This window comes from Apteryx rowi, unplaced genomic scaffold (genome assembly GCF_003343035.1).
Source record: "Apteryx rowi isolate R43461 unplaced genomic scaffold, aptRow1 scaffold_45, whole genome shotgun sequence".
Classification (NCBI taxonomy): Eukaryota; Metazoa; Chordata; class Aves; order Apterygiformes; family Apterygidae; genus Apteryx; species Apteryx rowi.
The window spans coordinates 2,904,569-2,924,608 of record NW_020450705.1 but is presented as its reverse complement, the minus strand read 5'-3'; the positions used below and the strand labels follow the sequence as shown (position 1 = coordinate 2,924,608).

The 20,040-nt window shown below is 49.5% G+C and overlaps 1 protein-coding gene across 5 annotated transcripts; it reads right to left on the bottom strand.

Annotated features, from left to right (window-relative positions):
• Positions 1 to 10,896: 10,896 nt before the first annotated feature.
• Positions 10,897 to 19,952, bottom strand: LOC112971692 (Krueppel-like factor 15). 5 transcript variants are annotated; one of them, XM_026077326.1, is made up of 5 exons: positions 19,611 to 19,952; positions 18,632 to 18,796; positions 16,561 to 16,721; positions 14,522 to 15,584; positions 10,897 to 11,702 (listed from the first exon to the last, which is right to left on the bottom strand). In XM_026077326.1, the coding sequence occupies exons 4-5, from the start codon at positions 15,475 to 15,477 to the stop codon at positions 11,525 to 11,527; spliced, it is 1,134 nt and encodes a 377-aa protein (XP_025933111.1). In that variant the 5' UTR covers positions 15,478 to 15,584; positions 16,561 to 16,721; positions 18,632 to 18,796; positions 19,611 to 19,952; the 3' UTR covers positions 10,897 to 11,524. The 5 variants fall into 5 exon arrangements, with proteins under 5 accessions (XP_025933111.1, XP_025933113.1, XP_025933114.1 ...); XM_026077328.1 differs by lacking the exon at positions 16,561 to 16,721; XM_026077329.1 differs by lacking the exon at positions 16,561 to 16,721 and having other exon boundaries at positions 18,654 to 18,796.
• Positions 19,953 to 20,040: the final 88 nt, after the last annotated feature.

Genomic DNA, 20,040 nt, shown 5'->3' with positions numbered 1-20,040 from the left:
AGGTCCCAGCCAAAAAATAATCATCATAATAAATAATAATAAATAAATAATAATAGTAATAATAAACAGCCCCCCGTGAAGTAGGTTGGAGGACCAAACCTCATCTAAAGAATAAAAACAGGAGGGGTTGTAAGGCACAGAGAGGGGAAGGCAAGAGAGGCAAATGGCAGAGCCCAGGTTCCTTGCGTGAAAAGGAAGGAGAAAAGCAAGAATCCAAACTTGCTCCTCTCGCTGTTTTTATTTAAAACAAGCCAGAGCTGAAGGAGGAGGAGGAGGAAGAAAAACGCTTCAAGGGGTAACGGAGCAAGAGCAGCAGGAACACAGAGCGGGAAAGGCCTCCACCAAGGAGAGCCTAGGCCACCGGACGAGGGATAGCTACACTTAATCACTCTTCAACCGCCAATATTGCTGTGCTCTTAGGAGGAGAGCTCACTGCTTTTGGCTGCGCTGACTGAGAAACGTGCGCATAAAAATATTTGTTTGTGGTTTTGTCACTAGGGAACGTGGCAGAGCCGGGCCACTTGGTTCAAGAAACCCCCCTACCTAGGGATACTCCTCACTGAGGACTACCTGCCACCTTCAGCCAAGGCTTCATAAGCGGTTTTCTGTTCCTAGATCTTCTCCGGGGCTTGCTCTGTCCTAGCCCACTGCATAACGCTTCGGCACTCCCCAAGACGGAGCAGAAGACAGACGTGGTCACGGGGTTGCTGTGGAAGGGTAGACAGGAGACTGCACACGCAGCAGGAGCCTTAATCGTGCTGAAGCTCATTAAAGGCAGTCTGTCCACTCACTAGAGTCCCCAGGAAGATGATGATCTACGGTCAGGCACTGGTTATTGCTAAGGTGCACGGCCTTGGCCTACAGCTCAGCAGTTTTAAATGCTGAAGTATCTACTGGCAAAACAAACAAACAACAACAAAAAAAGCATTGCTCTTAGGACCAAACAGTTCAACAGACCCAGCTGGAGGGCTGAGGTGGTTTCATTCACCTTGAACCAGGCACAGGGAGCAGAAGTGCAGAGGTGGTGGCACTCTCCCCACTCCCTCTGGTGAACAAACACCACACTCTGCCTCACCATCAGATTCCCACCCATTGGCAGAGAAAAATAAAATAAAATTAAGCAGCGCTGCACTGTCAGACATTACACATGCCAAAACATGCAGCTTTCAGTTTCCKAGACACAGCGCGGTAAAAGGTTAGATATGTTAGTACAAAGTATTCTGTGAACGTTTCACCTAATTGCCTTCTTACAAACTTGAGTCCTGTTAGACACGCGGTTACAAGGCAAAGCACAACACAACCATGTATATTTTCATTTGGGAAGTACCATTCACCCCAAACACAAAGTCTTCCTAGTTAAGCCTGAGCAGTTACCAGCTGCAATTAATATTATTTCAATGAAGACAAATTCTGTATCATTACCAGGTCCTCTCCTTTTGCTAGTTTCATTTCATGTAGTCAAATACTTACCAAATGAAGTGAAAGGAGATAGTTTTATAAATTCATAAGCAAGATAGAGAACACAAAATGTTGCACACCACAGTCCCATAAGRAAAAAAAAAAGCTTTATCAGTACTTATATGCAAAAGTCACAGAGGGATCAATAGGGAGATGAAAGCACAGAAAAGAAATACAGTTCAGGGAATCCTTGCACAACAATTTCAAGAGATGCTGTTCAAGAGGTCTTTTGAGTACAGCCAAAGGGAAAAAGTTCAGGGTTCTTCCACAAAGCATGCTTTCTCTTGGGGGAGGGATGAAGTTTTCACTAAGCCAATATTTATTTACAAAGTCAACCACCAATTTTTAAATAAAATTAAAAGAATGATTTCCATTTTCTTCCCCCATCCCCACTTTGGAAAAAAAAGGGGGGGGGGAACTAGGCAGGCAGGGGAAGAAAAGAAAGGTGAGGAAAAAGGAAAAATAAAGGAAAATAAAACCCCCCGCAAAAGCTCCAAGTCACTAATCAGTTTCTTTAGCTTTCAAAATAATTAAAGCTCCTTTGAAGTGAAAGCATATGTTGTTTTCCTTTTCTTTCTCCAGTGGAAAGCATCAGTCATTAYTTCCAGAGAGCGCTCCCATGTTGCCAGTACTGCTTTCACTCAGGAATACCACAACCAAGAAGCACYGACCCAGCGAACAGAGATTTAGAGCTCAGGAGGCCCTTTTACCCTGGCATTTAGCAGTAGCCTCCTCACCTGCACATGATCTTCTAGGCTACAGATGACTCAAATACAATTAACACTGCACAGGTGAGCCATCTTTGCAGACAGAAGTCACAAATTTTTGGTCAAACCTTTCCCTGTGCCACTCCCTCTCTTTTTATACTGTGCTTCATTCCAACACCTCCTCTCCTGTTCAGAGCTTTCATTTTCTCCCACACTGAAACAAGAAGCAAAGAGGAAAATAAGTCCTGTTCTCCATCAGGCCCTTCTGGTAGAGTTGCACATGGGAGGTTTGCCAACATCTGCACATATGTACCTCAAACAGAGATAAATCAGTTTGTTTGGGAAAGGGCTAGCACCTGAGTTTACAAATCTCACACAGGCAGTTCTCTTGAAACCAGCTGGTTTCCCCCAGAGCCTCCGTAGCCTTTGCAGTGATGAACAACCAGGGGGCCTGGTACACGGGATGGAATTTTCTTCCAGCATTTGCTCATTTGGCACCAAGCATCRCTTGCAGAATGGCAGCAGTGATACAGCTCTGAAAGTGAACATTTCCGAGAGCAGAAACAGCAACATCTGCTGAAGCAACACACGCTTCACCACCGAGTACACATCTGCACCGCGCTCTGCTCATAGGCAACTTGCATTTCATCCAGATAACGATCACACACATCCAGCGCTTTAGCATGCATATAAGACTAAAACAGGGTCCTCACACGGTTTGCAAGGCACTTTTCAGAAGCTGAGAAACTTTTGTCTCCATCTTTTCTATTAACACACACTGAACCTAATGAGAATTTGGGAGAGGATGAGAGGTGGCAAACACCTTTTTTGGAGCATACCAAAACACTCAAAGCTTCCCAGCACTTTCACTTCTCCTTGCCATTTGGGCATGCAGCAATAGGTCAGGCTCACCTCTGCCATCCCAAAGCAAAGATGGGAGCACACTTTGTAAAGACCAAGCAAACTTTTTTGTCAAACCAAATGAGTTCTTCCCTCCTGAAGCCTGAGGAAAAAAGCAGATTTAAGGTACAGGCATTATCTTGGTGTCAGGGAATAAATATCAGAAGGACATTTGTAATGAACAGGTTCCARTTAGAACCAGGATTATTAAAAATAGCAGCACTCCATCTTCGAGTGCAAGTCTGAGCTTCCAGATTTTACAGCAGCATAACTCCAGATTATTCCCTGGCATTGTTTCCACTTGCCATCAGCAAAATCAACCAGCCCACCCCAAATTTTGTATTACCTTAGCACTCGATTAGGAGCCCATGCAGAGGTGCTAAACAGAGGGCGCAGGCTGCCCTGAGAAGTGGGCAGTCCCAGCCAGAATTACACGGAGGAGACAGCTACACACAAACTGACCCCACTCTGCCCTCACATCCAAATGATCTAAAGGGCTTCAGCTACAGTTGCATCAGCTGGGGGTAACTCCACTGAGTAGCAGTCAAAGAAGGGTTTGTTTGTTTTTTTTCTTAGAGCAGTAATGAATTTCCCACTTTGTGCAACTCTCGTTTTGTTCTGCTTTCCTTATCATGGGTTTGCAAACTGATTTGGGGGTGCTTCTACCTTACCATCAGAAGGGGTGAAAATAGAAACAGGGCAAAGTGATGGAATAAAATGAGGCAGGCAACACAGCAGGGTTTAGGAAAAGGTCATATGCAAAGGCATTTTAAAAAGAAGCAGACAGCAGAAAAAGGAAATCAAATGGTTACATTTCCGCTGGGATTGCTAGGAAGGGTTAATCAGACTGGGACTCCTAAAAGTAATTTTGTCCAGACAGATGGCTGCAAGTTCTGAGGCAAGAACAGAGTCATGAAGTGATACGTAACTAACAGTTCTAGGAAAATACAAGAAAACTCAGTAAGAGAAGTGCAAAGATTTTCAAAAGCACTGACTTATTAAAAAAGAGAAATCTTACTGTAAGGGTCTGACTTTACAGTCACATGATCTTTGGCTTGAGATAGTTATGGGAGGAAAGGGGGAAGCGGAGGCATCAGGAAAGCCAGCAAATTATGCAACAGCTAATCAGACGCTAATGCAGCCTTGTTGCATAGTTCAGAGGTGCCCRTTCTAATAGCGTCCAGCTCTGAAACCGAGCTGTTCAAGAGTACTAGAAGACGCCCAAATAAGCAAGATAGCACTAAGGGGGTTCATGCCTCATTAGTGAGAGGGTATGTTCACAAGGGAAAAAGCCTTTGGACCAAGGAAGGGTTGTCTGTTCATTTTTAGGGTTTCACAGTGAAAGTCCACGAATTTCTCTCCCGAGAGACATGCTCTCGGGAAGCATAACATTTAAATGCCCCCTTGGCTTGCTAAGGCATGAAAGTTCGCAGTGTCGGCACTGCATACTACAGCTCTCGTGATACCCTTGGAGGCAAAAAGGGGGATGCAAGCCCCCCTGCTCACTTTCAGAAGCGCCTCGCGAGAAAGCTGGGTTCCTGGACGCGGTGACAAAAGCAACACGAATCACGCAGCGGCAGAGACGCACAGCGGGAAGGTCCAGCTCTTTGGCTGCAAACCAGCCCCATTTCCGTGCAGAAGAAGCTCTAACAGAAAGGGGCGCAAGTGCTAGTTTGCCTGTGAGGCCTAGATGGTGCTAGTCATCAACCCGACAAGTTTTACAACAGGAAATCCTGCTGTCACTAGGTTCACAGCAGCCTCCAGCCAGGCTCTCAGCCCACAGGAAAACCGCTGCTTTGTGACCCTGCCGCCCACCGCTGGGGCCCAGCTTCCTACGGCAGGTAAACCTTCCTGCGGAGGTGCCACCCTCCGCATCTGAGGATGCGGCGGCACCTGCTTATGCAGGAACGCCATCACTCCGCAGCGCTCCGAAGGTGCCGCAGGATGCTGAGCAAGGTGGACTCCGCAAGGCACAGAGGTGGGCCCATAAATAACAGCTGCCTTCGCTGAAGGGACTGTATCTAAAAGCAGCACCTCAAGGAGGATGGAGAAGTAAATCAGTTCCCCTCCTCACCTTCTCTTTCATCCCCAAACTACTGACAGCTTCATACTTCTCAGACCCTATGAAGACTTTTTGCTCTCCACATTTTCTTTGTGGAAATCAGCTCAGCCTCTACTTTGCTGAGCAAGATGTGCAGTGTCCAGATCGGGCAACAGCTGTTAATATTCAGAGTTACACTCAAGAGTTCATTTTAGAAAAATGCAGAATTACCTGGTTATGCATGAACTTCACTATGCAGCTAGGAAGTAAGTATAGCAGGGAAAAGCCTGATTTTTTCAAAAGAGCTAATCTCCACTGACCCAGATAAGCCTGGAGGTGGTTTCAGGTGCTTATGAAAGTTGGGCCCTAAGTTCTGCACTAGAGGATCTCTGTTTATTACACAACACCGCCAGACTAGTTTCCACCATGCTATCTCCATAGCATTTTCCCTACTATAAACCCAGTCCTCTTTGTGAAGTTCCCACACCCTGGGACCTCACTGGGTCTTCTCTTGGCCTGATCCAGCAGCACCATCATAGCTGGTGACAATGGGACAAAGCTAAGACCCATAGTGAACATTTGACTAATGCCTAGAGTTTCATTTTGGAGCGTGCCATTTCTGCAAATAACCCAAGGTTTGAAATAGAAGAGGTGAAGGAGCAGACTGTGCTGTAGTCTACTCTCCAAAGCAAGGAGCTGTGAAACTGCAGTTGGGGGGAAGGTCAGAAAGAAACTAGCGTAACTCACAGAGAAAAGCCAACGTTTCCAAAAATGAACAGAGATTTGCAGATGTCAAGCTCCATATCTGATTCCCCTCCTCCCACCATGTGCCTCCTAAGCCAAAAACCCCAGGCTTCATCTGGGTGGATTTTCCAGGAACAAGGGAAAGGTAAACCTTTCCTTTTACCACTGCCCAGTTCCTGGATCAAATAGCAAGAGAAGACACTACTGATCAGGTACCATCACCCCCAATCCTCTCTCCCACAGGGCTTCATCGAGCCCTGGTCCGCCAAAGCAAATATCGTGCATCGTAATGAGTCCTGAGGCAGACTGAACAGCAATTTATCACATCAGCTGGGAATCTTCTCCCAACAGCGCGGCCTAGACAAAACGCTGGAAAACAAAATGCTTTACCTGCAGAGAGGAATGGAGAGCAGCTCCTAGGAAAGAAGAAATCCTGAAAACAATCTGTTTGAAGGCCATGCTAAAGAACAAGCACCCAATCTGGGGTGGCAATAACCAAGCCCTGCAGAGGAAGCGACCAAGAGAAGGCAGTCACTTATTAGTCTTATTTCTACAAAGCAATGTTCTTCCTCCTTGAGCCTCCCTGCAAATGGACCTCAGAAGGCTGATTATGAAGCAGCAAGCCATCCAACATGGCAAGGCCAAGTCAAGTGAGCCAGCTGTTTTATTTTAGCTCGTTTCATCTTCAAGCTTCACTGTGTCCTTAACCTCTCTGCTCCCAGGGCAGCAGCCCCTAGGAGCTCACTGAGGGCTCAGCCAGGTGCCTGCTCACAGGCTGAGGGAGGCGAGAAGCAAGCAGAGGCATCAGATGGGAGTTACTGCAATACAGGGTCACGATATACCCTGCTCCTTTGCAAGGAAACTTTGAGCTTTAGTGCTTAGCCGTGGCTCCAGCGGAGTTTGAATCATATCAGCTCTTCGTGCCAGGACGCGTGCAAGCAAACAAGGGCCTCTTGTCCCTTTCGCTTGCAGCCTCAGGCCCAAGAAGTGCTGCTGAGCCACTCGAGGGTTAAAGCCTTGCTGATATGGCTGGAAACCTTTTCCTCCACCTGTTTCATGTTACAAGGTCTGACCTTTTGTTAATCATGGGCCTCCCAGAGGAGGGAGGGCAGAGAAAGGATCTGGCCCCGCTGGTGGCTGGCTGGCGCAGCCACGGAGGAGCACTGGACTGCCTCTCTTTGCTCCTGAAAATGCTTGCCTGTTTTCCAGCAGTACGTAGTGTGCTGGCGCCTGTGCGGCCCCACGTGTACAAAAGCCCCTTCCTGTTCTTCTGAGAAAACTCAAGACTCCAGTTTGCTCGCTGCCACAAGCCAGTTTCTGCTGCTTAACTATCAGGAGAAGGAGAAACTTGGCCACGAATTGCATTTACCCCAAATAAGACTGGACACTGGAAGGGAGAATCAGTAAAAATCCAGTTCTGATTTTACTGGGACAAAAAAAAAAATACAAAAAACCCAGAGCTACAAGCCAAGATAGAGATACGTTTCCAAACAGGCCCTAAACCAAACTCAGGACCTGCCCTAGCCCTCCTCTCATCGCCCATACAGAAGGGATGGGCAGCCAGCGCCGGCCAGCGAGCGCTACCTGGGCTGCCGCGTGGGAGTCTCGGTGCCTGCCACCTACGATGCTCCAGATCAAGGGCTCCGCGCGGAGCACTGCTGTATCCGGAGCCACGGCTGCAAATTTAGAAACGTTGTCTGAATTCCTCTTTGTGCTCTCCTACGTCCTGCCCTGCTACAACTCCTGTCTGCTTGCATTTGATTTCGTAAAAAGCACTGCTTAGCAACCTGACAGCCTTTCCACTTCGAGCACAAGGCAACCAGCTCTTCCCATTCCCCCTCTACCAACAGGGAAACCATGGCAGGCACGTGGCCCAGTTTGCTTAACAGCACCATCTGGGACAGAGTCACGGTTATAATCCAGCAGCCCTGGTGACACAAGAACTAGATGTACCTCTTGGCAACAGGAGTATATTTTTGTCAGTAGGAAGACATAAGAGTCCCACTCTTCCTCATCCCCTCCTGCTGCCAGAGATCTCATTTGTAGCTCAACAAAGCCAGTTTCTAGTGTGGAGTTACAACCTCACTGGAGCAAAAGATAGGTAATTACAGAGCCTCCAAGAAACCTTCTAAGCCATTCATCCAAAGTCCCCAGAGGGAAGCAGGTGGGTCTATAATACACATTGTGCAAGAGATATGTATCTAGGGTATTTTATTTTATAAAAATCTCTCCCCTCCCTTGCGGTCTGCTTGAAAGGAATGGCAAAACAGATCAGTTAAGCTGCAAGCCACCACCGCCAGCGATCCCAGCCCCGATTTCCCCAGCAAACACACCCCTGGGACTGCATGGACTGCACGGGAGCTGCTTAGCAAACGAGCTGCTGGAGAACAGAGAACCACCTCGAACTAACGATGAGGCGCAGCGCGTCTTGCTGCGTGGTTTGGAAACACGCAATCTCCCTAGTCGCCTTCGGCTGCGAATGGAGGGAGGCAGGATGGGGCAGGTCCAAAAGGAACAGGGAGTGCTGTGAGAGTCTGGAGCAAGGGAGAAGAGCAAAGGGGGACAGATAAAAGCACAAGACGGGCATGAGTCATGCTGGCATACAGCCTCCAAAGAGAGCCCTCAAGGAAAGAGAGTATGAGGTAAATTCCTAACCAGGCAAAAATCCACCAAAACAAAAGCCAACCAAAAATAGGCTCTCGCATACCTGTCTCCTCTGGCTCATCATTAAAGCTTCAGCATTACACAGATTCAGGTTGTGTCTCTTGCTGGCATCTGGTCTTGGTTGGCCAGGCTGGGCAGAGGTGCACCAGAGAGCACTCGCTTGCCCAAGCCAGTTCAAGGCACAGGTCTCCAGCTAACCACTGCAAAAGCTGCCTTCCTGCCCCAGAGGGGAGAGCGCTCAACAGCCAACGCGGGGGTTGCAGCTCTTAAACAATTCCACTTACACACACGGGAGAGAAACCTTGCTGCAGGCAGCTCCTTTCCATTCAGGCTATCCACACCTACCCACTTATGAGCTAAGGATGAAGGCGCTCGAGCTGGGATCCAGAAACCAGCCCTCCCAGACCTCTGGGGAAAGCTTGGATCTGAAGTCAAGCAGCATGGCTCCAGCTATGTCTGTTGTAAACCCTGCTCTCCCATCTGGGGATTAGGAAAGCAAGCAATGCAGGTGTTCTCCAAGAAACACGCAACCCGTGCACGCCAGCTCTTTGGAAACGTAACAGAAGATCCATTAGTTACGGCTCACACTGCAGCTCTTGCAGCTGGGTAAGCCACAAGTCAGTTCCCCACTATGCTGCTGCTGGAAGGTAGCCAGCAAGCCTTCGTTCAGCTGCTAGTCTGCTTGTTTTTAGAATAAAGAATCCAAAACCCAAGCCAGCTTTTAGTAATGTCTCTCCTTTGTGGAAACATCATTTCTGCACACTAGAGTTTCCACTTTAGAGAAACTTTTGCTGTTTATAGAGGCCAAAGACAGAGGGGAAGCAGACCCTTCTCTTTGGTGCTTGTATGGCACCCAGCACCATGAGGTCCTGTGCTGTGACCACGGCAGCAAGAGAAACAAATTCCTTTTTACTCATCACGGGGCCCCTCGGCAGCCTGGAGAACCTCACTGGTGGAAAGTACCCCATTCCATTTGCGTAGCAGCAGCGTCTCCTTCAGGGGCAGCATTAACCATCCCAAAACATTCTAGGCTACCAATAAATCCAGGACTTTCAGGTCCCTTGTTCCTTTCCCTGAAGTCGCACTGGGCTAGCTGCTCAATAAAGCTGCAACAGCTCCAGCCACTGTGCTGAGGAAGGAGCAGCCACCAGCAGCAAACATCTCCAGCCACATGACAACGTCTGTGGGATGCGTTTTCAAACCATTTTACAAACTTATGTTTCTCACACAAAAGTGTTACCAGCCCCACCTCATAGACAGTGTACAGGGGACACAGAGGAAGCAACTTAATCTAAAGCCCTTACATGTGGCAGAATTTGTACAAAACTGGGTGCAGTCTCAGGGTGGGACTCCCTCCTTCCTCTCCGCTGAAGCTGTTCTCTGTAGGGAGGCTTGGCAGCAGTTCTCAGAGATACTGAATGGGGGGCACAGGCTTGCACCAGCATATAAGAGAAGCCTTCTCTCCTCTTCATGTCTTTTAGAAATGCCCTGAAATTGGGATCCTGTTTTGGTGTCCCATTCTGGAATGCTTCTACCAACCCTTAAAGCAGGACACAATATGCATCCCCTCCAGTATGGCTTTTTCGCTCTCCAAAGCCATCACTCAAAAAGGGCTCAAGTGATCAGAGAACAACCTCTTCTGCTGTACAGACATTCTCTCTACAGAGGGGAACAGAGTTTAGCCCATTTCCCTGTCCTTGTTTTCGGTACACCCCAACACTCCTCACCAAAGCCAGCTCAAGAGCGGCTTGAGACAAGTGCATGAAGATGACCTGCCCTGGAAGAGCAATGGGGCAACAGCAGGACTCCACAAGCCCACCTGAGCTGAAAAGAGCCCACAGGCACTAAATACCAGCTTGAGACATGCTGGCAAAGTCATGTAGAAAGGGCACAATGCCTGGCTTTGCAAAGGGCACAACCGCCTAGCTCAAACTCCTGACGCTTATTCTTTATTTGTGCAAGCACCTAATTCCCTCCCAGATGTTTGCAGAAGCTTTGGAACTTGGCACAGTAGCAAGGAGTTGGCCTTTGATTAACCAGAAGTCAAACACAAAGAGGACATCAGCCACCTGCAAGCCACACTGCTCCCTCTGAAAGGCGTGTACAGCTCTACCGATGTCCGTACACATCAGTGTCTGTCCACACTGATGTTCCTTCACACCAGCATGTTAAAAAGGACTTTGCTGGTTCTGCTTGCATTTCTCTTGATCCAATTTCAACATGTACCACACTGAGCAAGCTGAACAGATACGCTTCCCTCCTCACGCCGTGGCTGTAATGTTTATTGCAATGTCACACTTCCCAAGGGCGCCAGTGCACCACGTGCTAGTCAGGTGAAAAAACACTGATACAAAAAAAGCAGAGTTAGGGACAACACAGCCAGCATGTAGACCACACCAAAAAAACCATCACCAATGTCTGCCTTCAGTCCACCCAACTGCCTCACAACACACACAACACACACCCTGTCCATGCACAGTTCTGCCCACCTGGGCACGCCAACCTGCCAGACAGGCTCAAGTACACAGGTTTCTGAGCGAGTCCAGCTAGGAGGAATCCTTTCTACGTGCCCCGCAATGCTGCAGGCCAGGGGCTCTGGGGTGGTGGTGCGGATCACGGCTACAGCAGCCCAGGGAGGCCCCACAGTGGGGATGAAGAGGTGTAAGCCAGTTCTCGCCTGCCACACTGCAGGAGGCAGATCCTGTGCAAAGGGACCTTGTAAAGCCACCCTCTGCCCCAACGCCCATTTCCCTACACACACATATAAATGCACCCTGATTAACTTGGATTTCCATCACATATATTTAGAAGAGGCACAGTAGTACCAGTACCACAGGCCCTGAATTGAAGTCATCCTTGAACAGAGGTAAAACACTGGGTCTTCTATATCTGTTAAAGGAAAAGAAAGCCATTTCCCCCCTTCATAAGAACGGCGTTGTTGCCATTCTCTTTGCCTGGCTCCTCTTGACCTCCTGGACTCAGCCTCACAAGGAAGGAGGAGCAGCAAGGCTTAACTCCTGCTGCCACCCCGAACTGTCCAGTGGCTGCGCTGCTGGCCACGGTGAATCTTCATGTGTTTGGCTAAGTGGTCACTGCGGGCAAACTTCTTCTCACAGGTGGCACACTGGTAAGGCTTGACACCAGAGTGGGAGCGCTTGTGACGGGAGAGCTCATCTGATCGGGAAAACCTGCAGGAGAAGGGAAGCATGGTGGATCCAGCATTCGCTGATAGACAGCACAGGAACCGCGAGGACCCTAGCAACTGGGAGGCTGAGGTGCATCTCTGCCACAGACTCTTGGTGTGACCCTGGACGAGTCACTTCTCTTCTGCTCTACCCAATCTAAGAGCAAGGCACACAGGTACCCCAGGCTCCTGCTGGAGGCAATGGAAAGAAATACACCCCTACAAGGGGGAATTTAGAGAGAGGGGAAAAGAATTCACTCACTGAGGTCTTCATTTCTTTATACTGATCTTAAAGGACAGGGTTCACCTACTTCCTTCCTTGTTTTAGACTCACTGGAAACCTGTTGAAAGCTGACAGCCCCAAGGCCAGACGCTGAGACAAACTGGTTTTTGGGGTATCAGCCCAGACTGGCAGTAGCTAAAGGGTGGAAAGGCTTTTCTGTCACTCCGCACATCTAGCCAGGAAGGGAATCACTGCTGAGAGAAGGCTTGCTCTCCTGAGAGAGCACTGGTTCTCCTTGCCAACTGGGAGCATCCCCTTGTTTCTCAGCATGGCAGAGAGTTCTCACTGTCAGCCTGGGCTGGCTGGGGAGAGAGAGGCAGCCTGTGAGCTGCCTTCAACACCAAGCACAAAGGAGGAAAAGCAAATGCAGCCAGCCTCCAGCAGAGAAGCGGAGCTTTCCATGCAGAAGCAAGCTAACTACTGTTCTGAGGATGCAGTAACAAGGGCCACACGGATACCCAAAGTGTTCACGCTGCTTGTCTGTGTAATTTGCACACCTGGAGCAGATCAGTTGAACAGCCTGGAAAGTCCCTTTAACCACATGCATGTCCCCACTTAATTCTCCTACACCCTTTCTTCCACTTGGCACACACAAATCCGGGCCTGGGGGGACCTGCAGCAGGTGAGCAAGCTGATCCACAGCTCTTTTAAGAGTGCCATCTCAATGGTCCCAGTATCACAAGGCCTGGGAGCTGATGCGACTTTAGCATGCTTTGCATGTCCGAGTATCCGGGGAATGCTGGAGAGGAGGACTGGGCAGGATTTACCCCAGCTCTGCCTCTAAGGAGCCACCACAGATGGCAGGAGTATTAGGATGGAAGGGTTTTTCCATCTGGCTGAAACATGCCTACACAAAGAAGCACAAAGCAAGGCACTTCGGAGATAATCCCAGACTTCCAGCGATAGGATTTCAAGCTCACACCTGGTATAGTAAATACTGCGCCTGCTCACAAAAGGCTTTGTGAAAACTAAATGTGTCCCAAGGCCATCTTCAGATCTTCCATAAGAAACACTGACTTCTCTCCAGCTTTGTTGTAAGAAATGAGTTCCAAGGTCTCAGCTCCTCATAGTAAGCAGAGCCAGGGGAAGTGACATAAAAATTTACAGTTAGGGCCCTGTCTAGAGAAGGGAGCACAGTCCTGAGAACCTCATCTGCAGCCGAGTACGTCGCTAACAGTATAACTGCTCCCACGGAGGGGGAGGACAGGGCAGCAAGTGAGACAGAGCACAGTAATTCAGCAGACAGCCTGCAGGCTGGGTCCCGCTTACAGGATGCTGCGGTACAGGCAAGCACCATCCCTTTCCTCCCTCCCAGAGGGAAAAGCTGTTCAGGCTGACTGCTGGGCTGGGATCAGATGGAGGAAAAGGCAGGTGGCCGGGTGGGGAGCAGGGCTGATGCTTGTGCAGTTGCCACGCTCCCTTTCCTCCATCCCCGGGCTCCTCAGTCAGGTGCAGGAGGGGATGTTTAGCAGTACTGGTGGGTACTGGAAAAGGATCTGATGCCTATGGACATCTACTGCAGGGATATGTGAAATGGGGGCACAACTGTTGATGGCAAAGGAACAGCAGCCTGGCAAGAGGCAGTCCCGAAATTCAGATCTGGTCTTACACCTTCTGAAGTTTCACTACCCCAAGACAGAAGCCATAACACACCATCTGGGTAAACACGGCAGCAAGCGTATGCCAAAGCATTGCATAAGAAACCAGGAAAGCTCAGCGCTGCCAGCACCAGCTTTCTTTGATATGCTTTGAGATCTGCTGATGAAAGGTGCTACGCAAGACCTGAGGACTACTAACTCTTCTTGCCAAAGGCTGCACTGAGCATCCTGCCCCCAGGACACGTACGCGGTACCAGGAAGAGAACACCAAAGCACAAAAAATTCAGAGAAGCGCAACAAGACTGATTAAGAAGCAGAATTACTTCAGGGAACGGAGATAAAAGAAAAGAACGACCATCACCACATACAGAGCAAACAAAAGTAGAGCAACATGGATACAGGCTACAGGCCCGCAGGTACCTGAAGGATATGAGCAACCAGGGCAAGCAAACAGCAAGAGAAAGCAAAGTGTAGCTAAGCATACATAGAACTATGTACTGACTCGTCAGGAAGCAGTGAATTCCTATTATCTGAGACAAACATTAACAGGAAAAGCCATTTTTGTAGCCCAACTACAGAAACTATCCTGAAATAGACAAAGGAAGTGTGCGAAGCCCCAAATTACTTGGGAAAAGCTGGATTGCCAGAGGGTATTTAGGCATCCAGTTCATTTCTCAAGGGAGACTGAGCGTTTGGTACAGCGTCAGATGTGCTTCTCCAGCTGGAGTTGCTCAGCACTTCAGATTAAGTGAAAACTACCCAAGGCGTCTCAACAAATTTTTCTCCTCCAGTCCTCCTTACAGCTCTCACCTCTAAGTCATTTGGGAAAGAAAATTTTAGCCTGGATTTTCACTAGCCAAAAGCTCTCCTGAATCCTGATGAGCAACGTGAGACCTTTGGCAGAGACACCCGCTCGCACAGAGGCCTGCGGCTTCTACTTACCGCCAGCCACAGTCGGGCCAAGCGCAAGTGTAGGGTTTCTCCCCGGTGTGCCGCCGGAAGTGAGCCTTGAGGTGGGAACTCTTGGTGTACATCTTGCCACAGCCCGGGTGCGTGCACTTGTGGACGCGGATGAGGGAAGGGGAGGCTTTCTGGAACTTGGGGGTTGCCTGCACCTCCTGCACGTCCCCCGGAGTCCCTGGTCGCAGGGCAGCCGGCAGGGGGGCAATCTTGACATACTTTTGGTCCAAGATGGGCACAGGAGGCTGAACCTGAGGAAGGAGGGCCAGGCTTTGGCCCTGCAAGCTGATAACCAACTGGGCCATTCTGACACTACCCATAGCACTTTGTGCTAATGGGCTCCCACTGTCCATCTGGAGAGGCTGGATTTGGAGGACAACAGGAATGCTCTCAGCAGCTACTGCCTGGCCACCACCATCAGCTGTCCCTCCAGGCAGGGCAGCATTCAACTTATCTCCTTCTTGAACCATCCTGGACACAGGCTGCTCCCCAGAAGTGCCTAAGCTAATCTTGGATTTGATCTCGAGCTTCCCTCCAGATGGGAGATGCTCTTTTGCTTCATCTTTGAGGAACTCAGCCTTCTCCCTCAGGAACTCCTCAATCTCCTCCAGGGTGGGAATAAAGTCCTGGGAAAGACTGCTGCAGAAGTCAGGCAGCTTGAGGTGAGACTCACAGACAGTGACTTGGGGTTTGGCATCCTCCCCCTTTGCCTGGGACAGGGGGAGAGAGATGCTTTCAGAGTGGCTGATGCTGCCTGGAAGGAGATGGCCAGAGCCTTCTGGGTGGCTGGAGGCCCTCTCGCTGCCAGGCCCTGGCAGAAGGGATGGTGGCATGCTGCTCTGCAGAGCACTGGCAAAGCTCTCTAGCAGTGGGGAGCTGGCTGAGCTGGTCAAGGAATCTGAAGAGGGTAGCAGCTCTCTGCAACTCACAGAGACCATTTGTTGACTCACTTGCTGTGCCCACACAAAGCTCTTGGCTCAGCTGGATCAGAAGCCTTTGTGAGAACTCAGCCGGGACTCCTGAGGCTGGGGTAGTCTTTGCCCATCTGCAAGTGAACACCACCAAGGTTATTTCCAAATTAGAAACAAATCAAAAAAACCCTCAACCTTTGAATAAGATGGATTGTGCATTAGAAAGAGAACATCAAAAGTAGTCAGCGGTTCTTGCTTGTTTTTAAACATTCCATTGCTCAAAAAACCACCTACTGACCATTTTCTTGTAAGAGAATCCAAGAGGCTGCAAAGAGCTAAATTCCTCCCAGAAGCAAACTCTTCTGGCAAGTTTATTAAGGCAATAATACCCTATGAAACACTTCACATTCTTCCACCTAACTCCCTGTTCCACCTGCCAGAGGGCAGGTATGCACTGCTAGATGGCAGAGAGGATGTCTTGTGGCTTACAATGAGGAGCTGATCGTGGTCCGAGAGAGGGTTCTGGTTTTTCCACACTGTAAACATTGGTATAACCACAACCTAATGCAGACCTATCCAGGCTGGATTAAAACTAACTAGTTCAGGAACTGATAACAAGACAGCCAGGAGAGTGCCCACTGCCAAACTGCTTGGGGCTCTGTGCAAACACCAACTGGAAGTATTCACCAGCAGCCATGCTGCTGTGGTTACCCCGACTGTTGGTACCTGAACAGGCAAGTTTAAAGCCAGCCAAGGTCCACTCAAGCTACAGTCACACCTTTAGAAAGCAGAGCAGAGAGACTGTCTGGGGTCACCTAACAGGGCCCTTTGAGACACAAACATCACATTTCTAAATAGATAAAAAAGATCACGATACCTCCAGGTTAGACCCATGCAGTCTCCTGAAGGAGACTGGTGTCCCGCGATTCAGCACATCAAAACCCACAGGCCCTGCTGTTGCTTATATGGTTGATGTAGTGTCTAAGTGTCCACTGAGCTCTGCAGAGCAGGCACGTGCCATCCCTGCCCCTGCGAGAGGGCAGCTTGGGGACTGCATGCTGCTTCTGCAACACCAAAACCACCCAATGAAGGCACAATTTTTCTACTCACATTTCTAGACTTTCAATGCAGAAGGTGAGTTTCCAAAAGAAATTGTGTGCCAGAGTCACTTATGAACTTTCTCCAGGGTAAATGAACCCATAAGATTTCTGCATAGCTGCAAACCAGTCAAGCCAGTCCCTGTGATCACTGTTTCCTCAGGGTCCTGGGAGCTGAGAAAGGGAATTTCTGAGAAGCATTCTGGATTTAATATAAAGGCTCTTCTCTCTAAGAGCAAACAATCCTCACATAGTTCAAAATCTGCTAAGAGCAAGATGCCACATTGCTCAGTGCCATTTGCAATGCTGCCCACAATCTGTCTCCAGCACAACTCTGCATCAACAGTTCATGCTAAGCAGAGGCCAACACTACTCATATATGAGGCGAGAATGATGTTTGGGCCACCCTCCGCCTTCAGGTTTTCATCCCAGCACAGACTCATACTCTGAACCATCACCTTCAAGGCAATACCCAATCCCACCCTTTCCTCTACCCTGTTCCAATTTTATGATTTCTTTCTGGTCTCTGCTTCTCTGACCCTGTCTCATCACCTCCTTCCATGTGCTTCACAGACTCAGAAAAGCCTCTCCCCGTCCTGCGACCATACACTTGTTTTCCTCTTCCAGAAAGTCTTCAGACCTGATTTTCCAACATGCTCTCCTTGCAAAGCAGCTCAGGAAGTCTCCATCCCTTCAGTATGCCCCCAGGACAAGTGAGTTAGACTATCAACTCCCTAGCACAGAAACTTCCTTGAGTACATACCTTGCAAACACAGATTGAACAGTTCTGTTGGGCTAACAACATGAAAAAAAGCACGATCAGAGGGCAGGAAGGATGGGCCAGTGATTAAGCCACTAGACTGGGACTGAGGTGACCCGAGCGGGACTTCCTGCTCTGATGCAGATTTCCTGTACAACCTTGGGGCAATTACTGGAGTGCTCTGGTCCTCAGCTCCCTGTCCAAGGATGGGCAAGAGTAACACCCTACCTCACTGGGCAGTAGGAAGGGGAAATGGGTAACCCTGTGGGGTGCTCCATTACTAACAGACTCTGCAGACACCTGTTACGCTTGTCGGTGCTTCATCAATCCAAGGCATTTTTGCAAAATGCACATCACCAGTACTGTTATCCCAATGGGTTAAGACAACCTACTGCAAGAAAACAGAAATCAAACTTTAGCCTTCACTGAAGTATACTGCAAGGCAAGGTCAACCCAGCTTTCAAGCAACACTCAGCATTTCTATTCCTACAGTTTTTCAAATCTCTAAGAGCACTCAATTACTCCATGAAATCAGCAGATGTGCAGATTAAGCACATGGAGAAAAAAATAATTTGCCCAAGGTCAGCCAACAAGCAGGAGCTGGGAACTGAACTGAGGGTTACAGCTTTCCTCTCCAGTCACTAAACAACACGGACACAAAAAGCACCTGTAACCTCTTCAGAGCCGTGAGTGGTGTTCATGCCACCACTGCAAAACCTTGACTCACAAAACCTTTCAGGGAAGACAACAACCAACATGCTAAATAAGTATTTAAGGTGTTCGCAATCAGTGCTGCCTGTAGCACACCCCTTAACAGAGGTGATAAAGGGATGTCCCGTGCTGTGACCCAGCCGAGGACAAGCTGAGGCTAGCGTGACACAGCTGCCCCAAAAAGCCCTGCAGGTGGGCTGCAGCTGCAGAGAGCCATGGACCAGGCTGGAAGCCCCCGGTGCCGAGGAGCCCGAGGCTGGCACACAGCCCTGGCTCAGCGAGCTCGCTTTGTCCTGGGGGAAGAAAATAAACCCCCCTGCTCCTGGCTGCCCCTGGCCACTGTCTCCCCTGCGGCAGCCCCCGGGGAGCCCCTGCGCACCCCGCACCCCCTTACCGCTCCCGTCCGTGCTGGCACCTGCTCCGGCACGGGCGTCTCCGGCCCGCCCCGCTGAGGGTTTGGCTCCAGCCGCCGGCCCCGTTGGCAGCCCGTGCCCAGCCTGGCCCCGCGCAGCCCGGCCCCCGCCGGGGGTCACCCCGGAGGCTGGAGCGGGGCCCCTGCGGCCCCCAGCGCCCCGCCGCTCTCCGGAGCGCTCCCGGCACGCGTGGGCTCTACCTGCTGATGGGCTTGTGCCGACCTGTCTTCTGCTTTGTCCGAGTGCTCAGCCCGGTCCTGAGGAGATGCCTTGGACCTCTGCAGTTTGCCATTGCCTCCATTCCCTATTAATTTATGCTGGGAACAGTCCAGACTTCTCCAACCGTTCAGAAGAAAAATCGTGTCCTAGCAGGTAGGAACAGTAATGGTTGCTGCTAGCATTAGGAAATAGGTTTTCAGTTCAGCAGGAATATTTTGGCAGAACCATACTGTTCAAATGCTGCACTAAGTTAAAGAGGTGCTTAAGATCTTCTCTGCTCGTTGTGGATTTGCAGTCAGCCTGTGGCTTCACATAGCAGAGTACTAGGGGCTGAGGATAGCCTTGGGGCTGCCTTTAGCAGATAGCCTGAGCCTAACTCAACCATTCAGGTGGAGCAGACTTGCAGGCCACCTGGACACATGCTTCTGGCAGTAGCAATAGCTTTGCAGGCACACGGGGTCATTCTAAAATAGCTAGTTTTCTTTACTGCATCACAGGACCCACACGCCCTACGACACAAAAAAGCACAGTAGTAACAAGAATGGCCACATGCTTGTCCATGTATGGGATAAATACACTGATCAGAGAGAGGAATCATGTTTTCCTCTGCTCTCTTAAAGGACTTGTGGGCATTGATGGTAACATTTGAGGTTAGACATTTCCAAGCAGAACAATTTTGAGGCAGACAGTGTCCTTACAGGAAAATGGTGTTTCTGGTTGTAAGCTGCTCAGAAGAGACTAGCCTTACCTACTACAGCAAGCACCACAAAGCCAAGTAAGTCAGTATAAAATTTCTGTACTTTGTAGCATGAGAGTTTGAACCTTTTTCAGGCTCCCAAACCAGACTAAGGCTTCATATGTAGACAAAAAAAAAAAAACAGTAAAAGTGCATGGTCATTTGGAAAGGGCAGCTCACAGCTATTCCAGCGATATGCTAGTGTGCCACTGGGTGTCACTTACCCCCTGTGTCTCAACTTCACCGTCTCTGAAGTAGGTGCTGATAATATGGAAATTCCTTGCAGGGACTGGGAAAGATCCAGCTCTTCAGAATCCTCAGATACTAACATACTGTGACACTGCAAGGTTCAAACACAGATGGCTTTGACTTGCACCATGTCACAGACTTACCGGGGGTAACAAGAAGCAGCGATACCTCCTCTGTGTTTGTACAGCACCTAGTGCAACAGGTGCGATGCTCACGCCAGAAACGCATGGAAGCAAGTCACAGATAACAGCAGCTGGCTCTGCGCTTCGTTGTCCACCCGGTCGGTGGAGAAAGAGGTAAGAAACAGAGCCGGTCTCTTCCCGAGGCTACAAGCGGCAGGTACGCTGCGTGCACAGCGATGCTGCTGATCTGCAGCACGGGTTGTCCTGAAGTGCAGCTGGACCC